General features: G+C 50.2%; 1 protein-coding gene across 1 annotated transcript in view; it reads right to left on the bottom strand.

The window, feature by feature from the left end:
• CNIH3 (cornichon family AMPA receptor auxiliary protein 3) overlaps positions 1-23,145 on the bottom strand; it is a 110,963-nt gene that overhangs the window by 7,101 nt on the left and 80,717 nt on the right. The window contains exons 4-5 of the mRNA XM_087424399.1: positions 7,575-7,687; positions 2,843-2,986 (exon numbers count right to left, since the gene is read on the bottom strand). Of these exons, the coding sequence (XP_087280525.1) occupies positions 2,843-2,986; positions 7,575-7,687 (257 nt within the window). The remainder of the gene's footprint in view (positions 1-2,842; positions 2,987-7,574; positions 7,688-23,145) is intronic.

Here is a 23,145-nt window from a genome sequence, read left to right as displayed (position 1 = left end):
GGGCAGATAAATTGCTAAATATCAGCTAGGACCTTGGACACATTTCTTAACCCCTCAGGAACCTCTGTAAAATGTCAACCCCACCTTTGTGGGGTCCCCAGCTGCTGTCACTTGAGTCTCTGTCATTGTGCTCAGGTCAGACGCAGCTCTCCATACACGTGAGTCCCCTTCCCTCCCTAAGAGAGTGGCCTGGGCTGATGGTCCTGTGCTCTCCACCAGCTCTGGATCTGAGGGGCTGGGAGCTCCTGAGGGGGAGAAACAGGCTCTTTGAGGGGCCCTGAAGAGCCCCAAGAGGTCAGATTCAACCAAGAATGTGGAAGCCCAGCAGCCACCCAGGGTCCCAGTGAGGGAGGAAGAGCAGTTGTTTCCAATTTTGTTCTGGAAACAAAGTAATTACTGAATGTAACATGCAGTGGGGCCAAACTGAACTAAAGGACTCCGGGACAGACAGTCAAACAGAATGTCTGGAACATAATCAGTGACAGAACGATCACACCACCCCCACACCGCCCCCTCCCGCCCCCACAGCCCCGCAGATAGAGAGCTGCCTCGCTCTCTGTCTGTGAATTTCTATGTTCTCTCCCACAATGCCTTGGGCTCCAGCAGTTACTGCAACAAAAGTGAAATGATGGAGCTTGACCTGCCTCGGTCTCCATCGAGACCAAGGCAGACCCCAGGCTGACGGGGCAGGAGCCAGGGAAAGCACTGTCCTTGTTCTGCTGGCTTTGAGGAGGGGCAATGGAGACAATGCTGCCTCTGGGGACAGACCACCAGCCTACGATTCTGCAGCAGGCGCTGTCACAGCCCCACAAAGAAAGAGGTTGAGCACATTCCAGCAAAGAAACCTAACCTCCATGTCAGCCCAAGGGTCAAGTCGCTAAGCCCATGAGGGGTTGGGCCACCCTCTACGAGTTTCCCAGGACGGGAACCAGCCTGATAGAGAGTTCAGACCTGGAGTCAGAGAGACTTGGGTGAACCTGCTGGGCACCTTGAAAATCTCCAGAGAGGATTCATAGACCCTCAGTCTCCTTATAGGTTGAAGCAGGCAATGTTCCAGGACACTCCATCAAGGAAGAGGAGGGAAGAGGTCACCCTGAGCCTCGACCAACCCTTGACTCCAAGAAGAATGTGGTAGAATAACTCGGACTCCCCTCGAAGGCTGAGTTATTCCAGGGGAAGCTAGACCTCCAGGGCCACCGAGCCTTCTGGATGCTGGGATGTGGAGGGAAGAGGAGGCAGAACCAAGCAGCATCTCCAGGGCGGCAGGTCTTACCCTCAGGCATGCATCAGCATCCCTGACACCTAGCCCCGAAATTCTGAATCAGCAGATCAAAGGCCAGGAATCTGCATTTTTAAGAAGCACACCCTCCTCACCCCTAGAGTCTGACACAGGAGGTCCAAAGACCACACTTGGATGAAGACCTTTCTAGGGGTTTCCTAAGACAGCCAGCAGTTAAAAGCTCAGTCTTCGGGATCAGATTTGAGATGGACTTACAGCTGTGACACTATTAGCTGTGACCGTGGGAAAATTATCTAATCATCTCAGATTGAGTTTCCTCATTGTTAATACGTAGGCAGTGATAGCATTTAGCTCATAAACTGAGGAACACACGTAAGGATCTTAGCCCAAAGTCTGGCTCCTTTTTTTCTTTTTCCCTCTTTTTTTTTTCTCTCTCTTTTTTATTTTGCTCTCTCTTTTTTAAATTTATTTATTTATTTATTTATTTATTTATTTATTTATTTGTGAGGAAGATCAGCCCTGAGCTAACATCTGCCAATCCTCCTCTTTTTGCTGACAAGACTGGCCCTGGGCTAACATCCATGCCCATCTTCCTCCACTTTATATGGGACGCCACCACAGCATGGCCTGACAAGCGGTGCGTCAGTGCGCACCTGGGATCTGAACCGGCGAACCCCGGGCCGCTGCAACGGAGCACGTGCACTTAACCGCTTGCGCCACTGGGCGGGCCCCCTGGCTCCTTTTTAAATGCTGGAAAAATGTAGCCACTGTGCAGCCTGCCCCAGTCCAGCTTGAACCCTGAGGTGGCCTTGGAGCCTAATGCCCCCCACCCTCCTCTTCCTCACTTGGCCACTGCCAACCAGGCCACTCTGGAGACAACATGGGAATACTTGGGGATATCCATGCCCTGCCATAGGGAGCGACAGGAGAGCAAGGTGACAGGTGAGATGCCCAGAAATGAGCCCAAAGAGAAAGAGGAAGGAGGAGGAGACATTTTCAGAAAAGGCATTCTCTGGAGTATCAAACCACAAGACAGGCTGTTTATAACTATCTGCTTAGCTAGGATGTTCTGAGTAAAGAGGTGAAAAGATGGGAGAATCCTGAAATGGAATTGCAAAGTCAGCATGTTTTACTTAATTAGAGTGGTGTTATGGAATATTAGGAGAATCGTAAGTGTAAGCATTTAATGATGCAGCATGCTCCTTTGTGAATCGTGGTTGCTGCTGGGGTCTCTTATGGTCACGGAGAATGCTTACACACAGGCGAGAGGGCAATGAGGCTGTGCATCTGGGACCACAGGTGAGTTGCTAGAGGCGGGAGCCCTATGGGGAAGCCGACTGCCCTGCACCAGGAATGTCCTAAGAGGTGTTGGTAGAATGTGTTTTCGCTGTGCGGCCCTAAGGATGCGCCTGTCAGCAGGCGAGGCCTCCTACTCCTTCACACAGAAGCCCTTGCTCCCAAACCCGAGTCAGACAGCTGGGATCATACCCGATGGGCACGACTCCCACCCTCACAGGCCGCCTCCCGAAGACCAGGAGGCCGGCCTGAAATTCCCTCCATTCGCTGCAGGAATGAAACCCACCAGGAGAGGCAGAAACTCACCAGTAAAGGTAGTAGAAGAAGGAGAGGAGATAGAAGGCCAGCTTACACCAGGCCTCCTTCTGACAGTAACTCAAGGTGTCCGCGTTCATGACCACCGGCGGGTCATAGGCTAGTTCAGAACTATCTGCTGGACAGTGGAAATACCTGCAGGGCAAGAGGACACAGCATCACTGACTCAGAGGCTTGGAAGGGACATCTGACATTGTCTGGGCCAAGCCCTCCTGATGCCAACTTCCCCCTGAGGAATCTCTGCCGAGCAGCTGTCTACCTTCTGCCCGCATCCCTGCCCGCATCACAGCCCAGACACTATCTTCTCACAGGTGGTGACTCTCCAAATACTCAGATCCACCACACACCAGCTGCTCTGATAGAAGGAAAACATGTCACCTGGTGGGCCCTGGGAGACGGCAGGAAGAGCCTCCTTCATCCAGGGGAGTGGGGGTCCGCAGTGTGTGTCCACGTGGGTACCAGTATGGGCACAGGTGTGGGTGGACGGAGAGCCACGTCTCCACTGGTAGATGCCACTGTACCACAAAGCTGCCCTAAACATTCATTACTTTGGGTAAATATTGTCCCCCACCCAGACCCTCTTTTAAAATCCTGAATACTCTGGGAGGGACATCATATTCCCACTGTAGTGTGGAGTAGTTTGCAGGTACTTTTCTTCTCGATAGAGGGCCCCAGAACAGCAAAAAGAACATTGGCCATGGCGGGGCGAGAGCAGCCCTGGGGGGAAACTAGGTAAGCAAAAAACAGCAGGTGGGAGAGAGGAGGCAGGAGGGAGGAGGGAGAGAGGGAGCAGGGAGGGGGAGGGAGGAGGGGGAGGGAGGAGGGAGGGAAGAGGGAGGAGGAGGAGCGAGGAGGGAGGGGAGGGGAGGAGGGAGGAAGGGAGGGGAGAGCGAGAAGGGAGGGGAGTGAGAAGGGGAGGGGAGGAAGGAGGGGGAGTGAGGAGGGAGGGAGCGAGGAGGGGAGGGGAGGATGGAGGGAAGAGGGAGGAGGAGGAGCGAGGAGGGAGGGGAGGGGAGGAGGGAGGAAGGGAGGGAGAGCGAGGAGGGAGGGAGTGAGGAGGGGGAGGGGAGGAAGGAGGGGAGTGAGGAGGGAGGGGAGCGAGGAGGGGAGGGGAGGATGGAGGGAAGAGGGAGGAGGAGGAGCGAGGAGGGAGGGGAGGGGAGGAGGGAGGAAGGGAGGGGAGAGCGAGGAGGGAGGGAGTGAGGAGGGGAGGGAGGAAGGAGGGGGAGTGAGGAGGGGGAGTGAGGAGGGAGGGAAGCGAGGAGGGGGAGGGGAGGATGGAGGAAGGAAGGGGGGAGCGAGGAGGGAGAGGAGCGAGGAGGGGGAGGGGAGGAGGGAGGCAGGGAGGAGGGAGAAGGGAGGAGGACCGAGGAGGGAGGCTGGAGCAAACTGCCTGCTTCAGATATCCCGTGGGCTCCACGTGAACTAGACTTGTTCACAGGAGGAGCGCAACTCTCAGGCCGGGTGAGACCCGGGGCGGAGCCCTTTGGAAGTGGTCAGGCAGGAGGGGAGTGCTGTCCTCAGACCCTCCTCTGGCCCTCAACAGGACACTGGCCCCAGGATGTTGGCCACAACCTCATTCAAAGCAGAAGAACAAAGCCTGGCTGAAATCGCTCAGCGGGCTGCCTTTTTGTCAGTCTGCTAAAGGAATCAGGAGGCCAGGGTGCAAATTAACGACCCTCTGAGCCGCTGACACAGGCTGTGGTTCTGAACTGATGGTGAGCAAGGCCCAGGGGAGTGGGCTCTGCCCAGATTAATCACACTGCTGTAAAGAACATCCCTGTAATGTAGCAACTCCCAGAGCCGGGATTTCAGTTCCCTCCTCCTTCTCCTTCAGAGGACTGCCCTGACATGATCTGTCACCGACACTATGCCAGAGGAAGCCACAAGCCAGATTCATAGCCCTCCAGGCCACTCACCTCTCCTCTTCCCAGAAGCACATTTCAAAACCTATTTCCCTTAGCTATGGCCTTGTTCCCAGGTGACCTCGTTAAGTGGAGGCAGGGGTGGGGTAGGGGACTGAGCCACTCAGTGGAAAGAGCCAGGGCTCTGCCACTCATGGGTCACCAGACTGACCTTCCCCGGGTCAGTCATTAACCTCTCTCAGCCTCAACTTTCTCATCTGTAAAATGGGATGAAATTGCCTACTCCGAAGGGCTGTTGTGACGATTATGGGAGGTGATGGATGCAAATAATCTGTGAAGAACAGGCACCGAACAAATGGCAGACAGTTCCACTTTTATTGAAGCCAACTGAGAACTAGGGCAGAAGGGAGCTTTATCTGCAAGAGAAATGTCATTGGACTGGACCTGCTAGAAGGGGGAGGGGAAAGGAAAGAAAGAGGGTGTTTAGGGACTCTGATTTGTAAAGGACCCCTCCCTCCTCATTCCTTTTTCTTTCATTTTCTGTGCACTTACAAATTGCCGGGAACTAGGCTAGACCCTGTCAGGGCCGCAAAAGAAGTAAGACAAAGTCCCTATTGGCAAGGAGATTGCAATCACTCTCTTCTTAAATAAGCATAAACTTGCCAAGTGTGAGGACACGGCCTGCCTCTCCCTTTCCTCCCTCTGGAAGAGCGACCGCCCTAAGAAGCATAGCACCAACCAAAGTTTTGTAAATTAACCACATTTTTGATACTCTGGGTGGACAGCACACTATTTGAGGGACCCAGGGATAAATTCCTCTTGTAGGGAGGAGAGCCAGCCCCCTGGGGTGGCATGCCAGGTGACGAGGATGTGGACTGTGGTCCGTACAGAGGTGGGGCTGAACCATGGCCCTGCCATGGCCTAGCTGAGTGACTCAGGGTGGTGACTTATCCTTTGTGAGTCACTGTGTCCCTGTGTGAAAAATGCAAAAGGAAGCCCAACTCACTCATGTTGTGGACACTGGATGAGCTAAGGCATGGAAAGTCCCGAGTGGGTATGCAATACATTTCAACGCCACAATGCTTCTATCTGACTTCCTTCTAAATTCAGATTTTAGTGGATTATCTTAACTTAAAAAGCAAGACTTTCTTACACAACCAAATCATCTTCCTTCCTCCCTAAACCTGCAACTTCTTCTCTCCTCTGCTCTCAGAAAGGCATGTCCAGTTTACCTCCACGGATTCTCCCCTTCTCTCTCCATTTCAACTTCCACTACCAAGTTCAAGCCTTCATTATCTCTTCACCTGGAATTTCATCATAACCTCCTAATCGGATTTCGTCCTCAAAATTTCACCCTCCAACCCATCCTTCACACTGCTGCCAGGGTCACTTTCCTAAAAACCAGATCAGGTAAGGCCATTTTCCTCCTCAAAAGCTTCTGAGAGCTGTCCGTTCCCAACAGAATAAATTAATTCCCCATCCAATCATTTCAGACCCTCCCTACTGATCCCCACTGACCATCAACCCCATCTCTGCTCACATCCCTCCAAGAACTCTACATCCAGCCAATGAACAACTGCCATTCCCCAAACACATCAAGTGCTCTCTTACCTCTGAGCCTTTGCATATGCTAGTCCCTCAACCTGGAATGTGCTTTTCCAGATTTTCCAGCGTCACTCTTCCCACCTAATTTCAATGCTCATTTCTCTACACTCCTACATACACTCCTCATATTTCTGTTAAGAATACATTTCCCTCTGCCGCTAGGGTGTATATTCCTCAAGGGGAAAGATGATATCTTACATTCATCTTGGAATTCCCACAATGTCTGGCATGTAGTGTGTGTTCCATATGTTTGCTAAACGAAGGAGTGGATGGATGCTTTAGACGTGACTAAATACAGGCTATATTTTATGGTAAAATAACAATGACGAAATGTTTGAGGGACCAAAGCTCTGGGAGCAGGGGTAAAGGGTGGTTAGTTTATTTGCATAATTGCACTCTTTACTACTTTTGTATTCCCCATTCCCTGCCTCCTACATCCATATGGTGACTATAGTTTACGAAAAGCCCAAATCACATGATCTGATGCATAATCTTAGCAGGGAATAGACTATTAAAAATCAGAACTGTTGCAGAAAAGCCAGTCCATCTGGTAGGTGCCTTCTTTTTAATTAAGATATAATTCATATACCAAAAAATGTACCTTTTTAAAGTATACAATTCAGTGGTTTTCAGCATATTCATAAGAGTTGTACAACCACAACCAGTATCTAATTTCAGAACATTTTCATCACTCTAAAAAGAAAACCTTGTACCCATTAGCAGTCACTCCCCACTCCCCCTCCCTTCTAGCCCCTGGCAAACACCAAGCTACTTTCTGTCTCTATAGATTTGCCTATTCCGGACATTTCACGTAAATGGCCTTTTGTGACTGGCTTCTCTCACTTGTCATTTTTTCAAGGTTCATCTGTGTTGTAACATGTATCAGTGCTTCATTGTTTATTACCAAATACTATCCCATTGTACAGATATACCGTATTTCATTTACCCATTCTTCTGTGGATGAACATTTGGGTTGTTCCTACTTTTTGGCCATTGTGAATAATGCTGTAGATGCTTTTAACATTGATCTACAAGAGTTGAGGCTGTGGTTACTGGAGCCTATAAGAAGGGCCTCGCCTGATTGGACTGCTGTCTGAGAGTAGCTCGGAAGAAGGCTCTAGAGACAAGGTCTCCAAAAGGAAGGGAGGAGAGGAAGGCAGCAGGTGGCTGGTTTTTTGGGGGGAGGTTTTCTCTGGAGGGCAGGCTGCCCAAGCAGAAAAGAGGAAGGACAGACCAGCCCCAGGCAGACTTACCTCCAGAAGTGATAGCAAAGTAGAGGGACGTTCAGCCCCAGGGTGAGCCACTCCTGAGCACACAGGAACATGATGCAGAAGAGGCTGTGGATGGAGTATTCTGGCAGCACCAGCTGAAGAGGGAGCAGAGACACAGGCCTGAGTTAGAGGGAGGAAAAGTCATTCCCACCTCTGAGGCAGCTGACTTCTGCCCGGACACTGCCTCCAACATGCTGGTGACACAAAGGCCCTCCCTACAGCAGCACAGACTCACTGCCCCAAGACTAATCCGTTTCTGGTAAGTTCTCCTCTTTATGGTACTGGAGCCATGCTTTATACTCAACCCCAAATGGACACAGGCCCTCAGCACTCTACTTACCAGAGTACTGCACTTGCTTCTGGGGGTCACCCATGGATGACCACTGGGGAGACTGGAAGAGGCTGTCCAGCCCCTGTGATGTCTGACCCGAGGCAGGACCCGCGAGGAGAAATACTGACAGGGTTTCTAGCGAGTCTATCACTCTTGTCTTTATAGCCCCCCTGTATCCTCCTACAGGAACTCACAAACCTAAAGTGAATATGTGTGTTTGTTTCAAATATAGGAGGGTCGGGAAAAAGTTGAGAAACAGCATTTTGTTTGCTTGATGGTGGGTGGATCAAGAGGAACCCAAGAGAAAGGACACATCTTGATGATAAAAGAGGGAAAGTGTGGCCTCTGGAGGAAGGGGAAAGAAACCAGCCTAGGCCAGGAAGGGTCAGACGGCGGAAGGTGACCAGCAGGAAGACTAAGCTCCCCCACCCCCAATCTACCCACCCAGAAATACACGGGTAAAAAGAGCTTAAAATGATTGTGAACCCCTCCCAGGGGTGTTTACATCTTAACAGAAATCAAAGTTGTAACAGAAATCAAAATGATTGTAAAGAAACAATTTGGCCCTAGGCTAGTGGTAAGAACACCTGAAGACACAGATGCAAATGCACCATCTTTCCTAGTCATATAGGAATATATATATATGTATGGGGGTATTGTGTATAGCCTCTGTGTATTGTTTAGACCATCACGAATGTTTTGGTCCTCCCAGTAAAATCTTTCTAACCATCCTTCAAGGTCCATCTCAAATGCCACTTCCTAATGAAAGCTCTGCCCCCACTACCGAACCTCACCCCAGCCCACCCCACCCTGCAGCTCTGAGCCCCACGGCATGCTTTCTGACGCTCACCTAGGGGGACCTTCCATAACCTATCCATCATGGAGGATGAATCTACTCCACTCTTCTATAAGCCGTCTTAGCCAAGCTCTATTCTTTTCTCAACTCCATTTACAAAGTGCTTTGCTCAGTACCTGGCACTTAGAGTCTTAATAAATATGTGATGAAATGAATTGAACTGACCAAGTGCATATGTTTGCAGCATGGCTGGCTGGTGTTAGGGATGTATCCTGTGGTCACAAACCAAGATTTCTCCGGGTAGAAAATAAACTGCCTCATCCTGTCCCATTTGGGTAGTACAGAACATGACTTTGGTCTCATTCATCTCTCACTTTAGTCAGATGAGTTACCTGCCCCAGATGACAGATACAGAGGGAGACGCACATTAAAGATAAATGCTTGCAGAGGCACACATAGAAGAAATGCATTTTGTAACTAAGTGACATCTTCTATAAAGTCAGATGAAGAGTGAATTGCATTGACCCGTGCCTTAGAATCCTCAGACAGTAACCTTGGAATCAGCGTAAAAGAGCCATCATTCCAAAGGCCTCCATGGGTGAACCGGGAACAGCCAGCCCCTATGAGCCTCAACCACCTGTTGGGGGTGGGGGTATGTCCCTATCATTTCTCCTCACAGGATCTTAGAGTTATCCTTACCACCCCCATCCACACCTGGCCAAGGTACCACCCTACCTCGCCCCATTCATTCAAAGAGAAAGCCCACATTCCCAGAGCCGAGCATGCCAGCCCCGGAGGCAGTGGCTGTGACTTCTGCTATGCACATCTCTACATTTTTTAATCATCAGTTTCAGCAACTTCTGCCAAGGTAATTAACATGTTCAGAGACAGCCACTCTGGGCCTGAATCATCCATGATAGCACCATCCCCGGTCTCCAACTCCAGTGACAAATCTGACTGATTACAGCGTGGATTTCAGGTCCCACTATTAATCACCACTGCCTCTTCCCTCGTCGGGGCTTGATTTATCGTGGTAGCTGCAACCTTCTGAGCACGGAGGATTCGTCACTGTCACCGTGCTGAGGAAAACTGCTTAATAGAGGCCAGCTGCTTCCAGAGGTCCCCAGCCTGGTGTGGGGGTGGGAAAAACGCTGAAGAATTCATCTTACTCTTCTGGGCGGCTTCTCCCAAATGCCTCTTACGGTCACTGAGCAGGATGCTCACAAGTGGGAGACGTTTAGGAGCGCTGGTGCTCTTTTCATACACACATTGCTTCTCTCCTACTTGCCCAGGCTGTCCCTGTCGTGACGGCATAGAAGCCGTAGGGAATCCATTCCTCCTAGGCCGAATGAAAATCAGCCAGCCATTTGCACGGTGGGCATTACTGCTGCCCTCCACACGCTTCCACACTCCGCCCTCGGGAACACAGGAAGACCGCACTGCTCAGCAGCCAGTCGTTGGGCGGGGCCGATGGGCTCTGAGCAGAAACAACGTGGAGAGAACACTGGACGATTTACTTGCAAAGCGCTCCAGAGTCTCTTTCTCTCCCCTCTGACGCAGCAAAAAGCATTTACAATGGTGGGTACTCCATCATCCGGAAACTGTAAGTGAAGAGAGAGGCCCCCCAGCAACCGGGGATGGACACAGAGCTCAAGAAAGAAAGACACTTGGGTTGTTTTAAGCGACTGTGATTTGGGAGTTGTTTCTCATGACAGCATAATTTGGTTAAATCTTGTCGGATACAGAATGAGTAATCAATGGGAAAAGCAAAATTGTGTTCATCCCTCTTAATCCTCCCCCGACCATCCACCTAGTTCTTCCTTTCACAAGCACTGGGCATGCTTACGTAGGTGCGAATGGCCACCAGGCAGGCATGATGCTTATTCACGTGTGGGGCAGCTGGACTGGATGTCCCCTCCCAACCCTGAGCTTGTCTAACTGTTTTATAAAGACACCCCTGAATCTACCAGGCAAACTACAGACACACTGAGTGATGCTCTGACCATGCCCCCACCACCCTGAGTCATCCCTTAGCACTGGGAAACATTGTTTATTCACAAGAGAAGCTGTCGAATGATGCCAATCTGATTCTTTCACACAACAAACAGAGGAACTGTTTCACGCAGGCCACAGTCTATTGAATTCCCATGTCTTATTATTCCCTGCATTATAGAGTTATAAATACGAAATAAGCAGTCTCAATACAGGGATTGTGGGATTGCTGAAAGGCTGCAATTCATTCCAACCAGAGGGACTCACAGAAGGTTCTGTGATCCAGGCGAATCAAGGGAGGTTAGAAAGGTTGAGTAAAACATAACCACATGAGGAAGCGGGACGTCTGCATTCCAGGAAGAGGAACCAAGAGAACAAAGCAGAGAGAAGGCAGGCAGTGCCCAGGGTGGGTCCTGCACAAGCCCACCTACAGGCCCACTCATTCGCCACTGAATGGCATTCAGGCCAGGCCTGACATGAGCCAAGGGCTGGATAAACATCAGTTTTATTCCCCTCCCGTAAGGACCCAGCTTTCTCATCTCCCAGTGCTGGAGCCTTTGCATGCCCCCATCATAAACTGAAGGGCTGGGACCTGTCATGACAGTATGATGACAACACCCCCTCCTCCCGCCATCCCCCTGCTCTGATGCATGCCAGAGGTCAAAGGTCAGGAGCAATTCTCGGAGCACGCTAGCAAAGCTCGCATGCTTGTCAGTGAAGACCTCCAAGACTTCACCCACTCCCTAGCTTCTTCCATCACTTCTGAGAGGATGCATGTGGCCTCTGGTGAGGACCACCTGTCCTGACTTGCTGCCCAGATTCTAGTCCTCCATCTCCATTTCCTGCAGACATGTCTATCCAGACATTCCACAACCACTGCCTGCTGAAAACTCACGTTCCTCCCAGCACCTGCAAACTTTATCTCCTAAATTTCCAATTTCTGCTAGCGAGAGCCATCTCTGACTCCTCTGTCTCATCCCTCTCCACATCAGTCTGTTTCCAAATCTTGCCATTTCTTCTTCACAGTCACTTGCATCTGTTCTTTCCTTTTTATTTCCACTGCCCTCTACTGGTCGGGGCCCCTGCACCTCCTCCCAAGGCTGGTGCAAGAACCTTCTGGCAGGTTTCTGTCCCTGTGCACATGCTCCCTCCGTCCAATAGAGCAGCCCCCTCCTCTTCCCTCTCTATGCCACACTCAGCTCAGCTCTAAGCCTTCATCCTTAACTTTGTTTTTCCAAGAATTTTATTTTATTTGTGTTCAAAATATTTTATTTCTCTTTATGCATCTTCTCATTCATTCATGTATCCATTCATTTGCTGCTTTAGCCCACAGATGATTTGCAGCTGACTGCTAACCTTTACCTATTACGGGAGAAAAACGTAATGATGTATCAACTTCTGCCTTATCTCACCACTGTGGTGGAGAAGGGCATCAGAGGGCAGGGGGTGCGCCTCTTCTAACCCCCAAAGGGAGAGGAAATAAAGAGAGGATGCTTGGAGTTGGAGTGGAGGAATGAAGCTACCTGGGAGAGAAAGGGGATTCTCTAAGACCGGGGAGAGGGAAGCTGGCAAAGATGGAGAGGTGATGGCAAGTGTCTTTAGTGCTGGAGGTCTGCTCCCGGCTCGCACCATGCATCCCAGGGGGACAGGATTTCTGAGGGGCTGGTATAAGCCAGCCTGGGACCAAACACTAAGATCCAAGCCACAGAAGCCACGGGGAAAGTCCCAGTGCTGAGTGTAGTTTGAAGGGAGGGGCAGCTGTGAGACCAAGAGTTTCCGCCCATCTCTGAATGGACCCCATCAACTCAGACAACAAGCTTTTCCACTGTGATCACATTGGGCTAAAAATATTAGCCCAATCTTTCAAAATGTTACATAAATTCTTACCAGTTACATAATGATCAACTGTGTGATACTGAGAAAATCAGCTAATGATGCTGAGCCTTATTTTCCTCATGTGTAGATGCCAACATTTACAACCTACCAACACGGCTGCTGTTAAGAGACACAGGATGTCCTACGAATGACAGTGCTCTCAACGGTGATGAAGCATCGAGCAAAGGAAGATGCTGCTATGGGGATGAAGGGGATCGTTATTCTTGCTAAACATCACATACCAGCTAATCGCCATTCTCAGGTAGGTAACTTGTCGCTCTTCCTCTGAAAGTCAGTGAAATGGCCCAGAATCAAATGTGGTTTCCTGATTCTCCATCCAATCTCTTCCGACCCCCGTCTGATTAAACCAAGCTTCCAGCTTCCTCAAGTGGGAAGAGAAACCAAGCGCTGTTGAACAGCCTGTCTCTCAAACCATGAAAACCCCAGTCCTTGCTTGTTTTCAACCACAGTAATCCTGTTCCCGGTGTGTCTGCCCTAAGGTTTATCTGCCCCAGGAGCTGATGAGTGTGGAGAAGGAGAAAAGGATGATGTCTCCTTAATTTTACTCCCCAGCTCATACTAAACTGGCCCTAAAACAGAAGAGCCCCTCCGGGATGAGCAGGGCGGAGGCAATTTTCTCATAAATGTCCCACGTGGAGATCCGTTCCCCATCTCTCCCCAAATGAACAATCGTGCATGTGACTCACATTAGGGGGAAAGGGCAGCGGAAAGGAGGAAAGAGATGGCATGCTTAGGGAACTGGGATTTTGCTAAACTGGAAGATTATGAGACAAGCACCCCACGCACCATCAGGAAAGCTTATTCAGAGTCCCTTTGCTGGAAGGAGGCCACTTTCTCTTTAACTGCTCTGGGCGAAGCTCTCCCAAGAGCCTGCAGCAACCTGGGGGTGGAGAGGGCAGCCCAGCCTCTCAGGCCTGCCTCCCCCAGGGGCACAGCTCCACTGCAGGCCTCTGAGCGCCTCGCGCCGGGGACTGGCACCCCAACCTCAGACGGCACAATTAAGCAGGAACACCCCAACACCTAGGACCCGGGGTTGGGCTGCCTTGAGCATTGCCTATTTTGTAACAGTGCCAGCATGTTAAATTGTTTGACCTCCTGAATTTTGCACCAATGTTTATATCAAATACTTTGAAGGGCTGAGCAGATGGTGCTGGTACATAAGCAACTTCACCCAGAATCACCTAGTCTAGCACTGTAACTTAAAAAGTCACCGTAAAATTAATCGGACACGTGCCGGTTGAATGCACACCAGGAACTGTGGATGTGGCTCTGAGCCCTTCGCTGCCAGGGGCTCTCCTAAATGCCTGGGCCATGTGTTGCTCTGACCTTGTCATGGTCGGATCCCCACGGCTGATCCCAGGGGACTGGGCCAGGCTCAGGGGAAACCAGTCCCAGATCATGTTTCCCACGGGCCTGCTCCTGTGTACCAAGAACACGAGAAGATTGGGGGAGATGGCAAGAGAGGGGGTTCCCTGCCTGAGTGACCCAGGACTTGAAGACAGAAGAATTCCTTCTGGCCTGGGGAGGCTGGCTGGTCAGCGAGGGCACAGAGGTGGGGCAGGGAGCCACGGAGTGCTGTTTCCAGAGAGGCTTTCTCTCCAGGCTTCCCCCTTTCCAACCCATGGGGCCCTCCGGTTCCTTCCTACCCTCCCACAGCATATTTAACCCACACTGGGGAACTTTCTGCTCCTTTCTTGGCACCCACATGGACTCACTTCTACCTCTACACAAGGAAAAGGCGGCACACAGAGGAAAAGGCCCAGAGAGAGAAGGTGGGGGGCAAAACCCACACCCCCGCTGCCCACTGCTCCCGGCTACCTAGCGAGTGAATGGCCCAGTTCACAGCTCGGCCCAGCGGTCTCTGGTGGGACCTGGCTGTGCACTGACAAACCTGTACCACCTAGTCACATGTGCCCCAGACATTTGCCCCGCCACCGTGGACTGCCCTGCCTACCCCCCTCCCTGCTCAGAGCCCCCTGAGCTGCCTGATCCTTCCTGTCCTGACCACTCCTCGGGGACCAGTTTCCAGCCTGACAGATGCCCGTCAGCTCTGGCACCCCTAGTCCCACTGCTGTCCCCCACCACCAGCTGTGCCATGCACTGGGGACACCGGCCAAGTGGGGAGATCCTCCCACTTAGATCCAGGAGGAAAAGTGTGCATGCATGGGGCCCGCCCGGTGGCGTAGTGGTTGAGTTTGTGTGCTCTGCATAGGCAGCCCGGGGTTTGCGGGTTCAGATCCCAGGCGCGGACCTATACACCACTTATCAACCTGTGCTCTGGTGGCATCTCATATACAAAACAGAGGAGAATGGCACAGATGTTAGCTCAGGGACAATCTTCCTCAAGCAAAAAGAGGAAGATTGGCAACAGATGTTAGCTCAGGGCCAATCTTCCTCACCAGAAAAAAAAAAAAAAGTGTGCATGCACAACTCTGTGAGGAAGAAGATTCCTTCCATCAGAATTCACAGGGGTCTCAGCTTTGTTTCTGGAGAAGGAAACCGGGAAAAGAGGTGACAGGAGGGCTTCACTTGCTGCTCTACTGTCCTGACACTTTCACTCGGCCACCTCCCTTCCACTCTGCCTCCTGCTCCAGCCCATTTCTTTAAGCTTCCCCATTCTCCAGCAGTGGTTCTCAACTTTATGGTACTTCTGAATCACCTGGAGGTTTTGCCAAAATACCGATGGCTGGGCCCCACACCCAGTTTCAGATTTAGTAGGTCTGAGTGGGGCCTAAGATTCTGCTTTTCTAATCAGTTCCCAGGTGAACCACTGGGAACCTTGCTCCTCAAAGTGAGGTCCCAGGACCAGCATCTCCATTATCACCTGGGAGCTTGTTAGAATTGCAGACTTGTGGCCCCACCCCAGATCTGCTGAATCAGAACCCGCATTATACAAGATCCCCAGCTGATTCATACGCACATTAATGTTTGAGAAGTGGCTGCTCAGCAGGGTTCACCAGCCACCAGCATCAGAATCGCCTGGGGCATCTGTTAAAAACGCAGATTCCTGGGTTCCACCCTGGTCCACTGAGATAGACTCTCTGGGCCAGGAATCTGCATTTTCTGGAAGCATCCCAGAGGATTTTGTTAAACATTTGAACTGAGATTCATAAGGGACTGAAGAATGCATGGGGCAGAGGTTCCTTTTTCAAGACCCTGGATCCCAGTCCTCACCCCAAGCCCCCAGGAAGGCTGTGACGGTCCTGCGCTCACAGAGCATTGCTCATTCACTACAGCTCGCAGACTCCAAGCTGGGCAGCAGTGTCTGACTCCTGGCTCTCCCAGACACTGCCACCTGGAGGTTTGGCTCCCTTAGTCCCCGTGGCCACGGTCTCTCATCTTGGAAGGCTGGCCTTGGCATCTTCGGGGATGGAGCCCAGCTCTCCAGCATCCTTCCACCTCCAGAAGCCCACAGCCTCCAGTTCCCGCCATCTTCTACCTGCCCTTGGCAGGCCACCTCTGCGCCCCACCCTCACAAGCTCCTTCCAGCTGTCTCTGGCCTTCCTGGCATCTCGATGGACACTTTCTAAACCTAGGAGGTGACTGGTTCCTTTTAGGACCAAACCTTTGGGTTTCAGCCCTGCCCACACCTCCCAGCCTGCCTTTTATCCTTGTTTTCATGCAGCTTCAAGACACACTTGAATTTCAAAAGTCTCTCACACACATTCCCTCACACCCTTGTTAAATTACTGAACTACCTAAGAGCCCACTCAGGAAGGAGGTGGGAATAAACAGCACTCCTCAAGTAATGCCATGTTTTTAAAGGGACAAAATTCTCCTACAACTTGCTGGCAATTCAGAGACATCTTAAGTTAAGACTTGTAGCTACCCACTCCTTTTCTTCTTTCTTTAAGCCACGGCTGGTGGGAGTAGGAATCGTGTTCAGAATATAGGGAGTGATTAGGCCAAAGTTCAGACTGTTTGAGAGGAGAGACCTTAGCAGAAGGGAATGTTCTAGAATGAGGAGGGCCGAGGGGTAAGGGTTTAACAAGCCTTCTAGTGCTGAAGAGCCCCACGTATGCACTCATTCAGCAAATATTTATTAGAAACACTTACTAAGGAGTGAATGCAAGGCAGTGTAGCTAGGGGAGACTGCGATGTAAGTGGTCACGTGTATCGCGGATTCCACAGCACAACAAAAATGGCAAGCAAGGTACAGAGGCAGCATTCGGGGCAGGAAGAAAGGAGAAAAGAAACTGTCCATTCTGCATGAGGAAATGGAGGAGGGCTCCTCGGAGGAGAACTGCCTCTGAGCTGAGACTTAGACGATCAGCTGTATTAGGGAATGCAGAATATCAAGGCAGAAGGGCATCCCCAAGGGATGTTTGGCATCGTCCTCCATTGAGGTGTTTGAGATAGTCACTTTTGTCTTTATGTCCCAGAAGGACATCACTTCCAAGTCTTCCACAGAAATGACACTGAGACCGGAAATCCTTTATACCAGCCTCTCTTTAAACCTGCAAGACTTTCAGGGAATAGTCATGGTTTCACCTGACCAGGGACGACCACAGTGACAGGAACGGGGCCAGGGGCAGAAACAAGTCATCTTTTGCCTTTATTTTTGTCCACAGCCCAAGCAGAAAGCTTTGCACGTGGTGGATGACAATTAAGTATTGACGCTGGACTCCCCTTCGTTAAGTTCACCAGTGAATTTTGGCACAGCTGCCAGCCCTGCCTCCCCTCTCCGGCCTGTCCCATCCACACTGCCCTCCCAGCCCAGGATGAAGGGAAGGAACCCCAACTCTTGTTGGGGGAAGAGGATTCCAAGCCCCAAGTCCACACCTTCCTAAGTCACTGCCCCCTCCTGCAGCAGTGTTTTCCGTGTGAAGCTTCTGTTGACACATCTTTTATGTAACAGGAACCTGCTGTTTCCAGAGCAGGGAGTTTATTCATTGCACCACAGATCGCTCCTTAGCAGAGCGAGCCTAGTAGCCGCCTGGGTGTTGAGCAGCACCATTAGCTTCCGAACGACAGCCTCTTCCAGAATAAAAACAGACGATTATCCTACTTACCAGCTATTAAGTAGTGTTAATTACCTATTACGTTCAGCAGGTTGGAGAAATTTTGCTCAGAACAAGCAAAAGAGGGTGAATTGAATGAGAAAGCAAGTATTAGCACTGGGGAAAGGACAGCAAACTGTCACGGTCACCATCAATTAATATCTGCTGACTGGCCGCTGGTGCACGTACAGGGAAGTGGGCAATCTGCTAAACGGCACGATCCAGAGCCCCCAGTACAAAGACCAGACACATGAGCAGCTCCGAAGACCACCCAGGTAGGCGATCTGAGTGCCTGCATATGCAAATGTCTGTCCAGAGTCTGCCGGATGGGGTCAAGCCCTACCCGAAGTTTGGTCTAGCAAATTATCATTTTAAAGAAAAGACAAAATCATATTGTAACTTTTGCGTCCAGTAAGGGCTTGAATGTCAGTGTCTTAGTGAAAATGGAATTAGAGGAAGGAACAAGAGACATGGGCTCTAGCCTGGCCTCTAAAGAAGCTACAGAACCCCAGCTATTCAATGTCAATGGGCTCAGTGTCTTCATCTATAAAATGGGAATAATAATAGTATCTATTTCATAGGACTGTCATGAGTATTAAATGAGTTAATATGTATGACGCTCTGAAGATAGCGCCTGGCACATAGTACCACTCCATAAATAATAACCATTATCTGTAAGGAGAGGTATTTGTGGACAATCTCTATAATTCTTTACAGCTCAAATATTCCAAGTACTTTGTAAAAAGCAGCAATTAAACTCCCTTGAAAATCAAACCAATATATCTTCCCTTTCCCTCTCCAATCTATGTCCAGTGCTTGCACATTTTTTAAATTCTCTTCCTCCACTACTTTCTATCCCCCAAAACGCCATGTGTTCTGGGGAATCTAATCATTTTGTGTGTCAACAATAACTACGCCTAAGTAGTAAAGCTCCGCATGCTCCTGAGTCACTACTGTGCATGTGTGTGTGTCTGTGCCATCGGTTTGTCTGTGCGTGTCTTTGTGGGTCTCTCTCCATACAGTTGTTCTATCAGCACAGTGCCTGGTACACAGTGAGTGCTCAGCAAACTCACCATTTATTTATTTGACAAACATGCTGAGAGCCTACTATGAGGTGTCAAATGCTGTGACAGGCAGTGGAGAAGCCAGGATGAATTAGGTGAGCACTGTGACGATGCTCCAGGCATCCCCAGGCTGGGGGCAGAGACTGACAGCTGAACAACAGAATGTGCTGTAGGATGCAATTATGCAACGGTAAGTAAAGGGGTCAAGGAAACAGCCTGAACTACAGGCAGTGGGAAAACCGGAGGCAGCACGGAGCCTCGCAGGTAGCCACGGGGAAAAGGCGCCTGCTGCAAAATCCAGAAACACCTTGGGCCAGTCCCAGCCTCCGTCACCGCCCACGGGAACCACGGCAGCCTCCTCCTAACTGGTCTCCCCTCTTCTACCCCACCTCCACTCCCAATCTATTTTTCACCCAGTAGCCAAAGAGATCTTTTTGAAATATAAATTAGATCATCACTTCTCTGCTCAACTTTCCAATGTCTTCCCATTGCTCCTAGAATAAAACCCAAACTCCTTACAATGACCACTAAGGCCCTATGTGATCTGGGCTCTGTGCCCTTCTGACCCTACATCCCACCACTGCTCCCTTGCTCATTCCATTGCAGCCATACTCACCCCTTGGTTGTTCTGCAAACTCAGCCCGTCTGTTCCCACCTGAGGGCCTTAGCATGTGCTGTTGCCTCTAACTGGAGAGTCCTCTCCCAGACATTCTCATGGCTGGTTCCTCCTCATCGTTCAAGAATCCTCTCAAGATCATCTCCTTGGATAAGCCCTCCCTCTCTATCCAATATTGTCTCTCTCCCTGTTGCTTTAATCTTTTCATATCAATTATGAAATATATCAATTATGCATTTGTTTACTTGTTTATTATCTGTTTCTCACACTAGAAAGCTCCATGAGGGCAGCCCATCTGGTTTACAACTTTATCCCCATTGCTGAGAACAGCGGCTGGCACACAGTTCAATTTTTTGTTGCGTGAATAAATAACCTGGTCCCTTGGTCATTCCCCCACACAGACATAGCTATCACCATCGAGCTAATTTCTAAGTATGAAAAACCATAACAGCCATCTCAGTAGACTAAGACATGGTGCTGACCCAACACTAACTTAGCAAGCCTAGGTTCTGTGGCTCTGGTGTCAGTTTAGTGTCCGTTTGTCCCACATTCACAGACTGTAGCCCTAGCCCTGGCTGGTCCCTTATGGATGTGTACAACTGGTCATGAAGAGCTTAAGCAAAGAAGCATCAGTGCAAATTCAAACTCGGCTCAGCTCTCCAAGCTCTGAGCACACAGCGTACTGGGTTCAATATGGCAGGCAGCCCAGCAATGAGAAAGACCCGAGGAGCTTACGATAGCCCAGGGGAGATAAGCTGAACACCTAAGTGACTGTATCATCCAAGGCAGAACATGGGGAGAAGCGAGATAGAAACTGAAACACAGCAGGTTCAAAGGAGGAAGGAAGTAAATTTGCCAACACTGGTCTTGCTAGGATATGCAATGCTGTGGACTGAATGTTTGTGTCCCCCAAAATTCATGTGTTGATGCCTAATCTCCAATGTGACAGTGTTTGGGGGTGGGGCCTTTGGGAGGTGATTAGGTCATGAGGGTGGAGCCCTCACGGATAGGATTAGTGCCCATAGAAGAAGAGACGTGAGAGAGATGATGTCTCTCTGCCACGTGAGGACACAGCAAGAAGGTGCCCGTCTGCAAACCAGGAAGAGAGCCCTCACTAGAACCCTGCCATCCTGACCTCAGACTTCTCAGCCTCCAGAACAGTGAGAAATAAATGCCTATTGTTTATAAGCCACTTAGTCTATGATATTTTTGTTAGAGCAGCCTGAGTAGACTAAAATACACAGATACACAAACACACACACATGCACACACAGTGCCTCAGGGGAGCCTCCTCCTGCTTCTCCCCACTGTGAGGGCACAGGTATGAAGGAGAAGAATGAGATGGCCAATGTTATGAGAAAGGGATGAAAGGCCACCTGTCCCCAGCTATTGCCCAGAACCCTCTGCTGCTCCCGAGGTCCCCACTCCAGGCCCCTAGCAGGGGCTCCCATCACTCCTGTGGCAGAAGCAGGAGCCCCGATGGGGCCCTACGAGGAGCTCCACTGGGTCACTGTAAGAACACAACACTTCCCCTCCTTTCTCATCTCCATTGCTCATCACTCCCACCCCTGGGCAACCAAGAAATAGCAGAGACGGGCAGGAGAGGATGGGAAGACAGATCCCACTTGGGGTCCTTACTCCTCAGCCTGTGGCTCCCTCCCCATTCCCTTCTAGGCTCCTCAAAACTTCCTTACTCAGTTCTCAGTCTGCTTTCCAAACCCCCAGAGGCCTCATACTATACCCCATTCTTTTCCCAAATCTTCATCTCTGCTGCTAATCCCAAGAATCTTGTCCTCCCTGCATCTCCTCCAGCCCCCAGTAACCCCACTCCTGGAGCTATCAACACAGACTTGTCCCTGGGGAAGCTAAGGCTACAGTGGGGACAGATGGCTTCTGTGACTCTCAAGTACAATTCAAGTCACGTATCCATTGTATTCATTCACTCATTCATTCAACATTTACTATATACCAGGTCTAAGTGGTGTGGGGGGTACACAAAAGGAACTAAGACATCATCCCTGTTTCCATGGAGCTTATGTCCTAGTGTGGAAAACACATACTGTTATGCAGGAGAAGAACGTGATACTATAGGAGGAAAAACAGATGGTCAGAGGTCTGGGGGTTGAGGAAGGCTGCCCTGAAGAAGAAGAATCAAAGCTGAAGGAGAAGAGTAATCCTCCGGCTTCACACTTTCTTTACTGTGGTCCAGGCAAGAGGCTGTGGTGGTTGGAATAGGACAGGGGCAGAGGGATAGAGTCACATTGATGGACTTGAAAAATACTTAGGGGGCTCTATCTATAGAACTTAGTAACTGATCAGATGAGAGGTGAGTGTGAAGGAGAAGAGGAGTCAAGGATCACTCTCAGAAATCTTGAACAGCTGGGTGATGGACTTATTGGGATAAGCAGCACTGGAAGAGGAAGTGTTTTGGGAGGGGGAGAGATAGAAGCTCAATGTTGGCCAGTGTTTAAGGTGTCTGTAGGACCCCCAAGGCAGTTGGGTATAGAGGACTTGTCCTCAGAAGAAGGATTTGGCGGTGGTGGGAACATTGATGGTAAATGATATTCAGAGTGCCTGGTAGGAGAGAGCAGGGTGAGACAAGATCAAGAACAAAGTCCAGGATTAAGTCCTTAGGTTCACCAACATGCAAGGAATGAGCAGAGAAAGAGCAGATGAAGAAGGCTAAGAAAGAGCCACCAGAGGGTGTGGTGTCAGGAAAGCCAGGGGAACTTCGTGCTTAAAGATAGGTGGAGAAATGGGCAGCCAAATGCCACTGAGGGAGACGAACACCACAGGAAGGAAAAATGCCCACTGGATTCAGGGACACAGAAGTCACTGCCACTTCATACACTGTTTAGAGAAGTGTGACTATGACCAGGAGGCTAGTGAAGGGCAGTAGCTAGAGAGGCACATGGGAACACGGGCTTTCTTTGTTTTGTGTTTGTTTTCAAGAAGGCACATGAGAGAAACACAACTTTTTATGGAGGTATGATGATTCCACAGTACTAGTGACCCCATCCCTCACCACATAAGAGGACAGGAATCTCTGGATTGGCCTTAAGACTGAACACCAGGTGGAAAATGGGTTTTTATTTGAAACAATCAATTTTCAGATGAATTTTTGGAATGCAAACAATCCATTTATAAATTGAGGACAGTCCACGCTTCTGTAGCCCCTGCAGCTCTCAGGGACGGTGCTGTCAGGTGTCCTAGAGTAGGTGTTTAACAATAACTTAATCAGTGAGTGGATGAATGGAAGGACCCTGAGGTCCGATTAATCACTTCTCCCTGGAATTCCAATCATGGCCGGCTCATGTACTCCATGCACTCATTCAGACAGACATTATCCAGGGTCTAACGTGTGCCAGAGCCCTGGGCTACCACGGCACAGTGAGTGTGTGGGAGGTGCAAGCAACAGAACACAACAGAACACATCAGAACACGTCCTCCTTGCTCCTGGGAAGTACAAAGCAAGCAGCCTTTCACACTCTTCGCAAAGTGAGGGTCCCCGGTGTGTGTTGACTCCCTTGCAGAGAGCAAAGGAGACAGGCCAACACAAGTCTCCTCTCGACTCCCCGTCATCTTTCACATTTTCCCTGGGGCCACGTGAGAAGTTTGTCTCAAGAAGGTGATTCTCAGTGAGTGGGGGAGTCTGACGAAAGTATATGTTTTTGGGCAGCTGTTTTGATAGACAACTCTACAAGTTAAGACTGAAAGACGGGGGCTACTGGTGCCATCCTGTCTGGGACTCCCAGGCTGGTTTCTGGAGGCTGCTTTAATTCAGGGAGCCCAGGTCCTGTTGAGGCGGCTTAGAAGATACATAACATTAATGCTGTGTGTTGCAGACCGATTACAAAT

The sequence above is a fragment of the Ceratotherium simum genome, chromosome 36 (genome assembly GCF_057802395.1).
Source record: "Ceratotherium simum simum isolate JZ-2026a chromosome 36, ASM5780239v1, whole genome shotgun sequence".
In the NCBI taxonomy this organism is placed as follows: domain Eukaryota; kingdom Metazoa; phylum Chordata; class Mammalia; order Perissodactyla; family Rhinocerotidae; genus Ceratotherium; species Ceratotherium simum.
Note: the sequence above shows the minus strand (reverse complement) of the source record. Positions and strands in the feature narration are given on the sequence as shown.